Below are 14,472 nucleotides of genomic sequence, written 5' to 3' on the forward strand. Positions count from 1 at the left end.
GAGGTGCCCACCTTTCCACGGGCCTATCTCTCTCTCTATTCCTGCACAGCTACGGATACGCATTCTTCGTCAAGTGTAGTGTAATCGAAAGTGGTCTTGGTTTTTTTTTTGGGAAGAGGGGGGCGTGTGGTGGTGGTGGTGGTGGTGGTAACTCTCGTTCGACAACCGTCTCGTTGAATTTTGGGTGCGTGGACTCGACCAATCAAAACTTGCTCACTTCCCTTGCCTCTCTAGCCTCTGGCGGTGGAGTTTTACTTGCTAGCTCCCACCCTCTTCCTCCATCCAAGCATGTGTGTGTGTGTGTGTGTGTGTGTGTGTGTGTGTGTTATGGCCAACTCTTCTCGCCTGTTTTGTTTTTCCTCCAGTGTTTTGGTGGTCCACTTCTTCACCCTCCGTCGGCGCGGCCACGCTCGGCTTTCTTGATGCAGGACGGTTGGTAGGGAATGCTGTTGCGGGAGGGAGGACGAGGTGGAGGAGGATGTGAAGCTGGCACGATATTCGTAGGTCATGTAGTCAATATCTGCACTGCATTTCACGCAACCGACCTGGGAATGAAAGCATGAAAAGGACGAAAAGCATGGCACCGGCAGGTCGAGTTCGGATTGTCTAGGGGGATCTCTGGGACTCCAGAAAAGAGCCGTCAACTCTTCTGATGATACGTCGGCTCGCTTCGGCGTCGAGGTCAAGGGGGGAGGGGGGTGGGAGGTTATCGACTACGGACCCGATAGCGACCGCGGTGGCAAACAGAACCGGCCTCTCTTTATTGTGTGCTAACTATCCGTACTCCGTACCGATAGTTTGTTTATGCAGGTGTGATGTTGCAGGGAATCGCCGAGCTGGAGCTGGACCCTGGAGTGAACTTGGACGCCGTTCGTCCCAGGTGGAGCTCTCGACGCATGTCAAGATGCATACCCGGCACAAAGAAGCAATACTTCCGAAAGATGCTTACCTGCGCTTTCGAGTGTCAGTCACATCCGCTCGATAAACACAGCGGGCTGGATGAACTGACAGTCTCGAGAGACCGAGAGGGGGGGCGGCTGGGTTCGGGTGCCATTGGTCCCCAGGAGCCGGGAGCTTGTCGGGCGCCACCCGCTTGTCTGCCTACCCTCACACCACACCAGCTCGGCGTCGCGATGGGCCCGGTTTGGGGGTTCATTGGCATGTTGGTTCGTGGGAGAGTAACTGGCGATCAGCGTGGGTGGCTGCTCATCTATCTGACTGGGCAGAAGCTCCCTCATCGGGGCGCATTTTACTTTCTTCTTCATCTTTTCTTGCCCCTCATTATCCCGCCTGCCTACCGGATCGACCCCTGGGCGAGAACCGTCCACGGCGGGTGTACGACATAGTACCTTGGCAGCGACCGATGAGGTCGCATCGGCTGATGTTCTAAAGGACCCTGCCCTGGGGATTAGGTATCCCTTGCCCGCAGCAGCCATACATACTGTCGTATATTATTGTACCGCAAGGTTGGTTGGAGAATGGATGCCCCCCGTCTGGGAAGCTGACCCGAGGAGGGGAGAGAAGGGACCATCACATGTTCAACTCATGTGCAACGAGGCACGTAATTACAGCACGACAAGCCTGACAGAAGGGCAGGATCAGGCAGAGGTGCAATGAGACAGAGGCGCAAGAAAACCGAGACAGAAGCAGAGGCAGAGGAAGACATGGGCAGACGCAGTCCGCGGCAAGGCAAGGCAAGGCAAGGCAAGGCAATCGTGGCATCTGCAAGCTGAGCTGTAGTGTACACTAATACATACATACAGTAGACGCTTCTTCGCCGCTGCTGCATGGCGCCAGCATGTACAGTAATAAACCCTCGCACGTGGAGCTGTTTCGATGCGCTACGGGGATTCTTTGGAGGGAAGGGGGGGGGCATCCAACATCCATCGTCCGTCCGTCCTCGTCACGTCTTCTTCCACACCCCCGTGCCACGCCATGCCATGCCATACCATACCATACCATACCATCCCTCGTTCATCGTCCCCCCGCAGGCCGCTACTGGGCGCTCACTGGGCGTTCGCTGGGCGCTGATGCTGCGTCCCCTCTTTGCCTATTTTGCCGCGCTGGTTTTTTTTCCTCAGCACAGTTGAGCCGGGGCACTAACTGGCACACCAGCATCACATCAGCAGCCACCACCACCTAGAGAGGCATAAGAGATTTTAGTAGGCAACTAGGGAAGTAATGAACGAACGCCGTCTGTCCGTCTGTTGCTGTAGTGTTTGGAGCACATGGGGCTGGCCGCCCTTTGTGGACATTCGTTTCTGCATCCTCCACTGTGTGTTTCCTCCACTTCTTCCCAGACTTGCCATATAGGTACCCTGGGTATGTTATATACAGCACAGTACTTGTTGTACTCGGCTCGCCCACATATACACACACACACACACACACACACACAACGCCCTCTCTCACTCTCACTCACTCACTCACTCACACACACACACACACACACACACTCTCTCTCTCTCTCTCTCTCTCTCTCTCTCTCTCTCTCTCTCTCTCACCCACTTAATCAACTGTCGACACACATCGGTTGGACTGCCTATAGCTTCCAGGTTTAGCTTAGGTGCTTGGCCTTTGCCTACCTAAGTGGTTGGTTGACACGAACCCTGCGCATGAGCGCCGAGGTGTCCCTGTCCTGTCCTGTCCGTCCTGTCCGTCCTGTCCCGTCCTTGCTCCCGCCATCCCTCCCCTCCCTCTCTGTCTCTCTCCCTCTCTCTCATCAACAATCAATTCTACTGTTGCCGACTGCCGCTGCCTGAGTCGTACCTCGACACTCGCCGACTCGACTCGCTCTATCCACCCGGGTTTCCATCCTTCTTCACCTTGACATTACAGACCTTGCAGCCCGCTCTCCACTCCAATTCTTCGAAACGCTGCTCGTTTCTCGCCAATCTCTAGCCCTCTCATCCCGCATTCCCCTCCGAGATTCCCTTTCGGTTCTTCTTCGCCTGCCTACCGTTGCTTTCAACTCATACTGAACCCGTTCACCGACCGGACACGCCGCCGCATACCTAGGTACACAGAAAAAACACACAGATCCACGCAGCCTCCGATACAGACACACGACGCCGACGAACCGGACAAAGACAGGCCGACGACAGGTGTACCCCGAGAGCTGGCGCCCGCCTCCATGTTTCACCTCGCGGCTCACTCCAAGGGTCCAAGGTCGTTTGGAGGTGCAGTCGGAGCAAAAACTCACCGTACCTCATATTTTCTCCAAGCCTCGCTCTTCGCTCGCTCGCTCCATCTCTCTCGAATCTCGAATCTCGATACTCGATAGTCGCAAAAAAAAGAAAAAAGAAAAGAAAAGAAAAAACCCCTCCCTTTCCCTCATCTACCGTCGCAACCTTGAGGGCCCGCCTCAACCACACAGCACAGCTCACCATGCCGCTCATCAACGGCCAGAAAATGGCCTGGTAAGTCGTGCATTTTACTTTCCTGTCGCGATCTCATCTCGCTCTCGTCTGTGCCCTCTGTGGCATGAAGCCCCCCCTCTCTCTTATCCTCTCACGCGAGCCAGAGCCATGCGCCTTGTCTCCTGATTCCTGTCGAACCCCGCATTGTGTTGGACCCTGAAGCTGACCCTTTCCACCTTTCGCCGCTCAGCGAGCCATGTATTCGTGGTCATCGTTCCACGAAATGCACCCACGCGAATGAGCGTTTGATGGTCCCCGTGCGAAAGCCCGGCCGACCGCTGAGCACATGCCCTCACCCGCCCTCCCGCGGCTGCGGCTGCGGCAGCGTCACGGCCGCCATCCCGAAGAAGCAGAAGTGCGGCTGCGGGTCGAGTAGCGGAACACCCACCACCGACTCGTCGTCGAGCGTCATAAAGGCAGAGTCACCCGCGAGCGATGCCCCGCCCTTGTCCCCGACCAAGGCCCCGGCCTCCTTTCGAATCCAGAAGATGGCATCCAAGTCTAGCAGTCGAAAACAGTCGTTCGACCCCGCCAACTTTGAGAGGATGGATGCCTCCAGCATCAACATCCTGCCGCCCTACGACATGCCGCAGCCGAGCCACATGTCCCAGGCAAACGGCGCGATACCCGCCATGCCCGCACAGAGACCCGGCATGGAGTACGGCGCGATGACGATCATGGGTGGCGTCAACGGCGGCTTCCATCACCAGCCCATCATGTACCCCGTGTTTCCACAGCCCATGCCCAACCCCATGTTCCCGAACGGCGCCGCGATGCCGATGCCCCATACGAACGGCGCAACCTCGACAACGGGCACGCCGGCGCCGGCGTCGATTCCCGCCCCAGTGACCGCCACGAACGGGGGATCCTGCTGTTCTGGCAAGGCTAACGGAGCCATGAAGCCCGCGCCCCCACCGCCGTCACTTACAAGCGTTAGCACAGGGGGCTCGTGTTGTTCAGGACCGGGCAAGGCCGAAGAAAGCTCTACACAACCTTCCAGTGTCAGCTCGAGTCCAAAGACGCGGCCGAAGCCGAATATGGGTAGTTGCTGCTCCAGCAAGGCACCTACAGTTGACACCGACCTAGCGACGAACAGCGGTGGCCACTACATGTCCAATGGTCATGTGTCGCCTACGAGCGCGATGGCAATGTCACCTTTCCAAACACCGATGGCCATGCCACAGGGAATCTATCACTCCTACTTTCAACCGACCATCTTCACTTACCCGCCGCAATACGGATCTTTCATGTCGCCCCTGCAGCCCGAGCAGTGGAAGCAGACGATGGAGGCTCTACACTACGGCCAGCCGATTCCGCAACCCGCGACGTATAGCATGCCGCCGAACCCCATCTTCACACCCGAGGGCACGACCGCGACGGGGCCCGAATCGACGTCCCATACGTGCGGTTGCGGCGATGGATGCCAGTGCGTGGGCTGCGCCGCACATCCTTACAACGATGCGACGCAGGACTACGTGCGGTCCGCGTACATGAGCATGCATGAAGACTCATACGGAGCGGTGAACGGGACGAACGGCACGAATGGGCACTCGGAGCACACGGTAGCCAACGGAGCAGGAGCCCACGGGGCCGAGTCTCACGCTAATGGAGACGGTGGCGGCTCTCCGCCCGCGCCGCAGACGCCCTCAGATGCAGCATCCGGGCTGAGCGAAGAGCAGGCGCTATCGGCTAGCGACTTCTTCTTCGTCACGTATCCGTTCAGCGGCGACGGATGCGCCGGCGAGACCTTGTCGTGCCCCTGCGGCGACGACTGTCAGTGCCTCGGCTGCTCGATACACAACAACTCACCGATCCCCGAGTCATAGCACGACGTTTGAATGTGACGGGCGGTTGGATGTGAAGTGTTTTAAGACCACAAACATGGCTTCATGACGATGGATGAATGAGAACTATGTCTGGGAAGGGGAAGGTCGGCATCGGTCTATCATGTCATGGCTTGCATCTGCGGTGTTTTTCTTCTTCTTCTTCTTCTTCTTCTTCTTCTTCTTCTTTTCTCTAAAGACGATACCCTACACACTGGCTCTGTCGCAGTACTCATAAGTATTATTTTGACGGTCCCTGGAAGACCGAAACCCAGGCCTTTGCATAGCCCCTTTGCTGCGTGCGCCGCGCCGCGCCTTTGTACATCGAGAAGCACAGTGCTAAATCCTCTGTAAACGTGTACATTTTGGGTCGTGATCGATTCCATGCTCAAACCCCAATGCTGTGTCTGATAACAAAACACCGGGGTCGGATGAGTTATCTAGGGCCAGTCGTCGACAGAGGTGAGGGGAACTCGGCATGTATGGCCGAGGGTGTGGTACTTTCCGGGGCCGCATTTGGGGTACCCACGGCTCCGCGGGGGGGCCCAGCCACATCGCAGCGGCACCGACCTGAAGATCCAGTCCCCCAACTCCCCGCCCACCCCTGCTTGTTTTGGCGCTTGAGCGACAGGCGGCAGTGGCACGAGCTTTTTCCTTTGAACAACGTCAGCGACGACACCGCCAAGCGCTCGGGATATTGCAGTTCCTCAACCAGCCCTCTTCTACCTTTCGTCATCGTTTGCAAGTAGTCGTCTTATTTTCTTCGTCGCATCAAGGAACACTCGGCCAGCTCCGGCAGGTCGACTCAACCGTCGTAGCAGGATTCTCGCTGCTGAAACCGTGGTCAAACAGGACGGACAAACTCCAGCGTCACGAATCCCCACCACCATTCTTATCCGGGGAGGCATACCGATCTCGCACGTAGAGCGGGGGGGGGTCCTTATTAGACTTTTAAAGATCCGACGTGCGATTCGCCTGTCATCGTCGAGGGATAAAAGCTTGTTCGGAGCCTTGTCGGGTAGACGCGCCGGTCATCTTGATTCGAGGGGCAGGGAGGATCATCATTCTTTCAGGTCTGACGAGGTTTGTCTCATCTTTGTACTATCAGGAAAAAGTTTGAGAAGCGTTCGAGACTGGACACCCGGCCCATCATGCCTATGGACGAGCGCTCGGGTGAGCGGAGGAACGCGGAGCGGCAACACAGGCGGACGCGCTCTCGGTCCGTAACCCGCACCCGGTCACGGTCGCCCAGACGGCATCGGGATGAGGGTAGGCGGAGGTCTCCCATTGGTGACGACGATGGCGGCTCGCATCGGGAGCGGAGGCGGTCTCCACGCAGCGAGGACCGCGACCGGGAGTCCAGACATCATCACCGGCATCACCACCACCACCACCGCCACCGCCACCGGGGCGACAAAGACAAGGACCGCAGCAACAAGACCGCCGCTGCCGTTGAGCCTCTGCCTTACGAAGCCCGGCAGCTGTCCAAGTCGGAGCTCGGCGTCTTCCGGCCGCTACTGGCGTATTACCTCGACCTGCAGAAGCAGAAGGACATCCGCGACATGGACGAGCGGGAAGTCCGGGGCCGGTGGAAGAGTTTCGTGGGGAAATGGAACCGCGGGGAGCTGAGCCAGGGGTGGTACGATCCCGAGATGTTTGTGGCGGCCAAGGAGAGAGCCATCGAGGAGGGCATCGATGGGCCCAGGGAGGAGGTGCGGCGCGACGACGTTGAGGTGGTGAAAGAGCAGAGGCATGATGGCTGGCGGGGCGAGGAAGACGAAGAGGGAGAGGAGGAGGACGACGACGACGATCTTGGGCCAAGGCTCCCACCCACCGCCCGGGAAGGAGGCCAGCGCGCGGGCCCCGGAATCCCGAGCATGGCGGACCTGTCTCTTCACCGCGAGACGCTGGCCGAGGAGGCGCAGCTGGAGAGGGAGGCGCGGGCGGCTGACCTGCGGCAGCAGCGCAAGGACGACCGGAGGCTGCAGCGCGAGAGGCTGGACGAGGTGGCGCCCCGGGCGGAGGCCGGGACGCGCGAGAGGCAGCTGGAGAAGCGGGCGCTGGTGAACGACAAGATGAAGGAGTTCCGGGACAAGGGCGGAGACGGCGGCGTGCCGGAGGTCGGGGAGCAGGAGCTCATGGGGGGCGGGGACTCGCTGCAGGAGTTCAAGGCGATGAAGGCGCGGGAGGAGAGGAAGAAGACGGAGAGGGAGCTGCGGCGGGAAGAGATTGCGAGGGCGAGGGAGGCGGAGCGGGAAGCGCGGGTGAGGGAGTACCGGGAGCGGGAGGAGGGGGTCATGAAGGGGCTGCGGGAGCTGGCGAAGCAGAGGTTCGGGTGAGGGCGGGAAGGGGGGGCATAGACGGCTGTTGCGGCCACACTCTACACATTAGAATCGTTCCCATTGGGGCTTATGAAACGTTCTATAAGGTTAGTTAATAAACAAATGCGACCATGTTCTTTGGAGTGAGGTCCTGTGATGAGTGATGATATATATGAAGAATACGAATATGGGAAGCTGCCAGAGGTCTGCGCAGACACAAACAAGAAGATGGGTTCAGAAAGAAACATCTGAAGCAATAAAAATGATGACAAAGAATCACCCTCGGTTGTATCCATTTCCATTTGATCATCTCAAGTTGCGCGCCGCCTGTTTGTTTGCTTGTTATTGGAAACGTGGAAATAGCCCGACGACAGACAGCCGCACTGTACCATACGTGTGTTTTGACTACCTTACGATACAGTGCCGGTCGACAAAACCGACTCTGCACTGTACCCACAACCTCACAGCATCGCAGAAGAAAAAAAGAAGAAAAAAATTGACTGCAAAAAATTGCGACTCATCCTCTCTGTTTCTCTCACCCCGCACCCGTTCAGGTAAGTCGGCTCCTCTCAAGATCGTAACTCTCAACAGCCTCTGATCTGACACACTGCTACAGAACTCTTTTGATCTGGGAACGACTCATATAAAAAACAAATTCCCCTAAACAGAGAGGCCTCAGTTGTCGCGAGGGAGGGGGTGTTCTCACTCTTGCTTCAGAACCGACTTCCCGCCATTACATCTGCCCCTCCTTCCTCATCAACGTCGAGGGAAGACGGATCGCTCGACGTCTGAGTCGGCCACCTCGGGAAAAAAAAAAAAAACTTTCCCCGCAAGCAATGAGTCCCGTCAGCGACGTCGCCGACGGCGACACGGGGGACCTGTTCGCCGACCCGGAGGACTACTACCCGCCGACGCCGCCGCCGACGACGCAGACGCACACGCTGTCGTCGGGCCGCGTCCTCACCCTCCACCTCGTGGGCTACTCGCCGACCGAGGCGCACCACCTCTGGAACGGCAGCCGCGTCGTCTCGGACTACTTCGAAGCGGACCCGAGCCGCGTCCGGGGCCGGGCGGTGCTCGAGCTCGGCGCCGGCGCCGGCCTGCCGTCGCTGACGGCGGGGATCCTGGGGGCGAGGCGCGTCGTGGTGTCGGACTTCCCCGACGCCGACATCGTGCAGACGATGCAGAAGAACGTCGACGAGGCCGGCGACCTCGAGGGCGTCGTCGTGCCGAGGGGGTACGTCTGGGGCGCCGACGTGGCGCCGCTGCTGGAGGTCCTCGCCGAGCCGGAGTTTACGACGACGACGACGACGACGACGACGACGACGACGACGACGACGACGACGACGACGACGACGACGACAACAGCAAGGAGGTTCGACGTGCTGGTGCTGGCGGACCTGCTGTTCCGCCACTCGGAGCACGGCAAGCTCGTTGACACGATCTGGAACGCGCTGGCGCGGGAGAGGGGCGCCGTGGCGTACGTCTTCTTCACGTCGTACCGGCCGTGGCTGCGGCACAAGGACCTCGCTTTCTTCGACGCGGCGCGGGAGAGGGGGTTCCTGGTGGAGCAGGTGCTGGAGAGGAAGATGGAGAAGCCGCTGTTCGAGGGGGACCCGGGCGACGTCGAGGTGCAGAAGACGGTGAGCGGCTTCGAGGTGCGGTGGCCCGAGGAGCTGCTAGAGGGCTGAGAGGTGTGTCTGGGAAAGGGGGGGGGGGGGGGGTTGCGATCATGCTTGGAGGGTGTCAGACTTGAGAGGCTCCTTCTTTCTTTCTTCTTTTTTTTCTAAATCGAGGTATAAAAGAGAAGGGCATGGAAATGTTCATGAGCGTTCGGGATTTGGGAAGGCACCGGTTTGGCATCTAGGACGATGGCAGAGCAAAGAAAAAGAAATAACAGCGCAAGACGGGGCGGCGGATGGAGGAGGCCTCGTGGCCGAGGGTAAACACACCTCCTGGGCTGGGATGCGGTTGATTCAGGCAACGGGATCCTGTCACGCATGGGACTGGCGGCGGAGTGGGGGGAACAGATTACTAGAGAAGGGGGCATATCTGCCATTCACTGGAATACCGGGTGATATCGTGCATTGTCCAGTTATTTCCCCCCCGGCCTCCCGACGACTCGGCGACGCAGTGAGTGCTGTATTTCGCCTCGACAAGTCCACCTTTGCTCTCTGCTCTTCTTAATTGGGCGAAGCTGGGAAGCACGAGTTGATGCTGGAGCCGACGGAACCTTGGGCACAACAGTGAGCCAGGTCCCGAGCCGCACTACTTTACCTATGAGAACGATTCTTTCGCTGGCTCGGGCCGTGGGCACCGACTACGTCCCGTTCAATGGCACCGTATGTACACTGCATGGTTTCGAGTTCTATAGGAGAGCTGTTCGGTTATTTGACGAGGTGCCAGCTTCTCTTCTGATCCGGACGAAAACATTTCTCGCGTCGAGGTCACAGTCCCGGCTTCTCCGGCAAAGATAGAGGAGATACCCCGTGTTGAAGTGCTTGTCTGCATATAACCAGCCACCAGCCCGCAATGCCAAAGAGCCAATGAGCTAGTGATTTGGGACCAGAAACGAAAGAGAAATATGGGAAAAGTCTTCCTTATACCAAGTGGTGTCACCAGAAAACTGGCCACTTCTAGTCAGACACCTCGAACAAAAGCCATATTCGGGCTCGGTGTTTACCCGAACACTACAGTCACAGCTGCAAGAGTCTTCTTTTGCCAAAGAAGGCTGCCGATATCAGCAAGTGCCGGGTAGCTAAAATGCTTCCTTGCCCGCCGATGGCTCAACCAGTGACCAACGACTAGATGGTACCTGCTCCGTTCAAGACCCATTATCACTTGTTGCGACCAGCAGAGATGCTAGCCACCTGATATATAAGTGAAGCAGTGCCGAATTAGGCTATTCCTGGAAGCCCGTCAGCAGACCATGTAGACAATCACGCGTTACATCGCTCGCATCGCGGTTCCGTAACCGTCTTGGCATCGGAGGAGATGTACCGACACGGGAAGCCACCGTTATCGCATCTCGACATTCGCGGCGCGACGCCGTGGGCTCCTTCTACCAGCCAACGGCAGCTCCTCCCTGGCGCGGACGGTATGACAAGGGTACGTGTGGTCCGGCGACAGTGGGCAATCCGATGATCCGGCCGAGTGGTTCAGCCAAGACGAACGGCGGTCTTGATGGTTGCCTTTGTGCGTCGCCAATATAATCATCGGCGGGGAAGAAAGAAGGCAGCGCTTATCTCGTCCTCGCTGCCGTGAAAAACACCCGAATATCCTCGCATGGAGAATAAGCCGATGGGGAGGCCCCTAGAGCCACAGCACCCCCCACGGACTGCTCGAGGTTAGGGACAAGGAGACGCCCGAAAAGGAGTAAGAGATATAGCATTCGGAGTGATGACGGATTAGGAATGGGTTGGATGCAACGCCCGAAGGAGCGTGGCCCTGCTTGATGTTGGAGCCGAGGTCAGGTCCCCCGTCACTCAAAAGGGTTTCTGTCTGAAATGGCGTTGACAAGCCTTGGCCATGGGGGAGGGGGGGGTTATGGACGTGATGGCTGCAGGAGACTTTGGGGGCTGTTTACACAAGGACGTGGGGTGTGGAGAGAAGACGGCAGCAAGCAGGGATGGGATAATGGAATGTGCTCTCTAATTGCAGACCAGGGAAGGAAAGGATGAAAAAGATCAAGGCAAAAAGAAAGCATGAGCGTGTCTTCCGGCGCACCTTATCGTTGTCATGAATGGTTTGTGTGAGTTTGTTTCTAGCCGGAGTGTGAGAAGTGTGAGCTTGTGAAGTAGGTACCTCAGGAGCCGTACCTACCTTGCCTGTGGAATGTGCAAACGGGGAAAATGGAGAAGGAAAATCCGGACCGGGGGGGGGGAGCACATAGGTATACCATAGTGGGGCCAACTTTTTTGTTTTCTTGCCTCAAAATTACCCCACACTTTGCACCTTGGAGGCAGGCAGGTGCCTCTCTGAGTGTGAGTGCCTACCTTACTAGGTACATAGCTGAGGGATCGCTGTTTCCGTTCCCGTTTCCCGCAATTGCTCCTGCCGCAACGGGCTCGGGGCTTTCCTGCATCTTGTCGTCTGGGTCCGACGCGTGCCTGCCTGCCTCTGCATCCACGAAGTGAGCTATCCGCCTATCGCCTTCCAATGCAGGGCAGCCTCTCCCATCTTTTCTCGCCCGCCATTCATCGTCCACACTCCCACACACACATCACACACGACAGCAAAACCGGACCCCCTCCCCCCCCCCCCCGTTTGCCCGCTGCGTGTTGCAGCCATCGGGAATTTTCCTGACATTGGCTTGAAGATGGGATGTCACGTTCAAGGGGTCGATGTACCATGTCGTGTGTTGTGGTGTGGTGTAATGTGGTGTAGGGGCCCCAGGCCTTGTTACATGGCTATTGCGTTGAGGGTGGCCATGTGCGGATGAGATGAGCTGGTTGACTGAGAAGGAGAGAGCATAGCGGCGCGGCATAGTCGTTTCACGAGGATGACGAGCGCTGTAACACAAAAGTACGAGAGGAAGTGTTGCCCAGACCTGACATGAATCTGAACCGGCCAACAAACCTACCTAGGTAGCGAAGTTAGGCGCCATGGACGTGTTTGGACTCTTTGTCTTTTTATGCAGTGGCCTGTTGTTGGCCTTGTCATTCTGGGGAGGGGGCAAATCCCTCCTCTCTCTGCGCTTTCATCAAGCTCCCAGTCCATTCCAGTGCGAGTCTCGGCCTCGGCATTTGGAGACTAAAGGACGTTGTGAAGGCGGTAGGTACAATGATAGTACCCGCATTTGGGGACGTGGAGCCATGTTACCCCCCCAGTTTCTGATTTCCTTCCCATGGCAAAGTACAAACAAACCGACAAGAAGAAGAGCCAACCACGAGAAGAGGTATACTGAGCTTCTTCGCCTTGTTCCACCCTATCTGACAGCAGCGGCATTGAAGCTGAAGCTCAATAGGGTCTTTTCGTCAGGGACTCGTCCGTCGGCTCTGGTCGACCCCGACCCCCGACTGGCTTTTGTGGTTTCTCCAAAAAGGGGACGAGCGCGCGGTTCGTTAGCCGAAGCGGCCATATCTCGCCTGGGACAAGGGGGGGTTCCCTGCCACGATTGGCCGTTATAGCAAGGCTGCCATTGGTGCGTCTTTGAGGCCTGGACGTTTCCTCGTCCCCCCCCCCCCCCCCGCCCCGTCCCCCGTTGTGCCTTCTGACCCTGGAAGATGGGCGATGAGAGCTTGTCTTGCCGTAATATGGATGGATGCAGAGGGCAGAGTTTTGGCGTGCGACGGAAGAGCGGAAGTGAGGAGAAAGAAAGAAAGAAAGAAAGAAAGAAAGAGGCCGAGCAAGGGGGAGCATCATCAAGTGTTTACATGGTAAATATGGTCAAACCTTGAGAGATGGGACGGAGTCCTGGAGGTAAGTACCTAGTGCTTATCATCTATGTGTACGGATATGCTATGCTAGTGTATACTGCGCTGTGCTGTGCTGTGCTGTGCTGTGCTGTGCTGTGCTGTGCTGTGCTGTGCTGTACTGCGCTGTGTTTTGGGCTTCGCGACTCCTTATCGGCATCGGCGTCGGCGTCATCGTCGTTGTCATCTCCGAGCCCTTGCCGACGAGGAATGATTTCATGGCCGGTTTCCCATTGGCACCGCGCCGCGAAGCTCCCTCCCCCTCACCACCGTGACCACATGCAACCCTGTTGCGGTGTGTTCAGGCATGTTGAGCAGGCCTGCTCCTGGGAAGATTGGCTCAGGCGTTGGGTACACGTATTGTAGGTATACCTGGTTAGATGGTCTGGACAAGGTACTTTCCGCGACGGACTCCACCGGAAAGGTACCTCACACATGTCAACCCCAAAGTCACCCGTTTCCCAGACAGACTGACAGACGGACTGGACAGACAGGAGAGAGGAGCAAGACAGAAGAAGCCTCAGCCAGGGCTTGCTTCCAGACTGTTATGCTATGCTTCCAAAGTGTCTCGTCGGCATGTCGCTCGAGTCCGCCATTCCAAGGCATGTTTACATTTCTGTTTGGTCGCATTGCCTCACCTATGAAGCCATCTAAGGTACTTTGGATTGTGTGCGTGTCGGGCAGTAGGGAGTACAGTAGGTAGGTATCCGTACACTACTACAGAACCGGGTGCTGTGCTTCTCCAATGCGGAGAGAGAGGAGACAACCCCAGACCCCAGATTCCTTGCCTGGATTTCCCCCCATTCAACCGAAGCCAATTCTTTCTCTCCTCATCACTCTCTCCCCACCTTTTCCCACCCATCACGACCACGACGTCCACCTCACCTCACCTCATCTCACCTCCCACACGCACCCCGCCCGGCTGTCCACATCCACATCCACGTCCGCGTCCGCGTCCACGTCCATCATCTCGTCGCATCGCCTTTTTCTCCGCCCCCCTCCTTCGCCATACCCTCCCTACCCGCTTCCTCCACACGCCGCCGCACCGGTTCCTCTAGACCTGGCCTGACCTGGCCTGGCCTGGCCTGACCTCACCCACCTCCTCCTCCTCTCCATCTCCGAGGCGGCTTCCTTCCCGCACGTCGCTCTCTTGCCCACGACGTTGCATTCCAAGGCGGCTTCCCCCGTTGATCCTCCACGACACATCATCGAAATTCTGTCGCTCCTGGGCAGTAAGTAGGCCAGCCGACGCGCCGGCTCTCTCACTCTCACTCTCCCCCTCACTCTTGTTCTGGTCTCTTGTCTCCTCACGAGACCATCTTGCAAACCTTTGCACCACGCACACCTACATATACTCTCTCACACACACCCACCAGCTCCCATCTACGACGTCTGCAAGTCAAGTCTACCCCGAGCGCCATTGCAGCGCCGCACCGGTCCATCTTGCCCTGCTTCTCCGCCCATCCCAGCATCCCGCCGTCGTCTATTTCGTCGT

At 57.7% G+C, this 14,472-nt stretch overlaps 3 protein-coding genes across 3 annotated transcripts; all 3 read left to right on the top strand.

The window, feature by feature from the left end:
• Nucleotides 1-3,387: 3,387 nt before the first annotated feature.
• Nucleotides 3,388-5,245, top strand: GLRG_08850 (copper fist DNA binding domain-containing protein; the record flags this gene model as incomplete). The annotated part of the gene is made up of 2 exons (XM_008099400.1): nt 3,388-3,419; nt 3,610-5,245. The coding sequence occupies 2 exons, from the start codon at nt 3,388-3,390 to the stop codon at nt 5,243-5,245; spliced, it is 1,668 nt and encodes a 555-aa protein (XP_008097591.1).
• Nucleotides 5,246-6,393: 1,148 nt separating this feature from the next.
• Nucleotides 6,394-7,581, top strand: GLRG_08851 (uncharacterized protein; the record flags this gene model as incomplete). The annotated part of the gene is made up of 1 exon (XM_008099401.1): nt 6,394-7,581. The coding sequence occupies one exon, from the start codon at nt 6,394-6,396 to the stop codon at nt 7,579-7,581; it is 1,188 nt and encodes a 395-aa protein (XP_008097592.1).
• An 818-nt stretch (nt 7,582-8,399) lies between these two features.
• GLRG_08852 (nicotinamide N-methyltransferase) lies at nt 8,400-9,254 on the top strand (the record flags this gene model as incomplete). Its single annotated transcript, XM_008099402.1, has 1 exon — nt 8,400-9,254. One exon carries the CDS (start codon nt 8,400-8,402, stop codon nt 9,252-9,254), a length of 855 nt encoding a protein of 284 aa, XP_008097593.1.
• Between the last annotated feature and the right edge of the window lie 5,218 nt (nt 9,255-14,472).

Source organism: Colletotrichum graminicola (assembly GCF_000149035.1).
Source record: "Colletotrichum graminicola M1.001 genomic scaffold supercont1.41, whole genome shotgun sequence".
Taxonomy (NCBI): domain Eukaryota; kingdom Fungi; phylum Ascomycota; class Sordariomycetes; order Glomerellales; family Glomerellaceae; genus Colletotrichum; species Colletotrichum graminicola.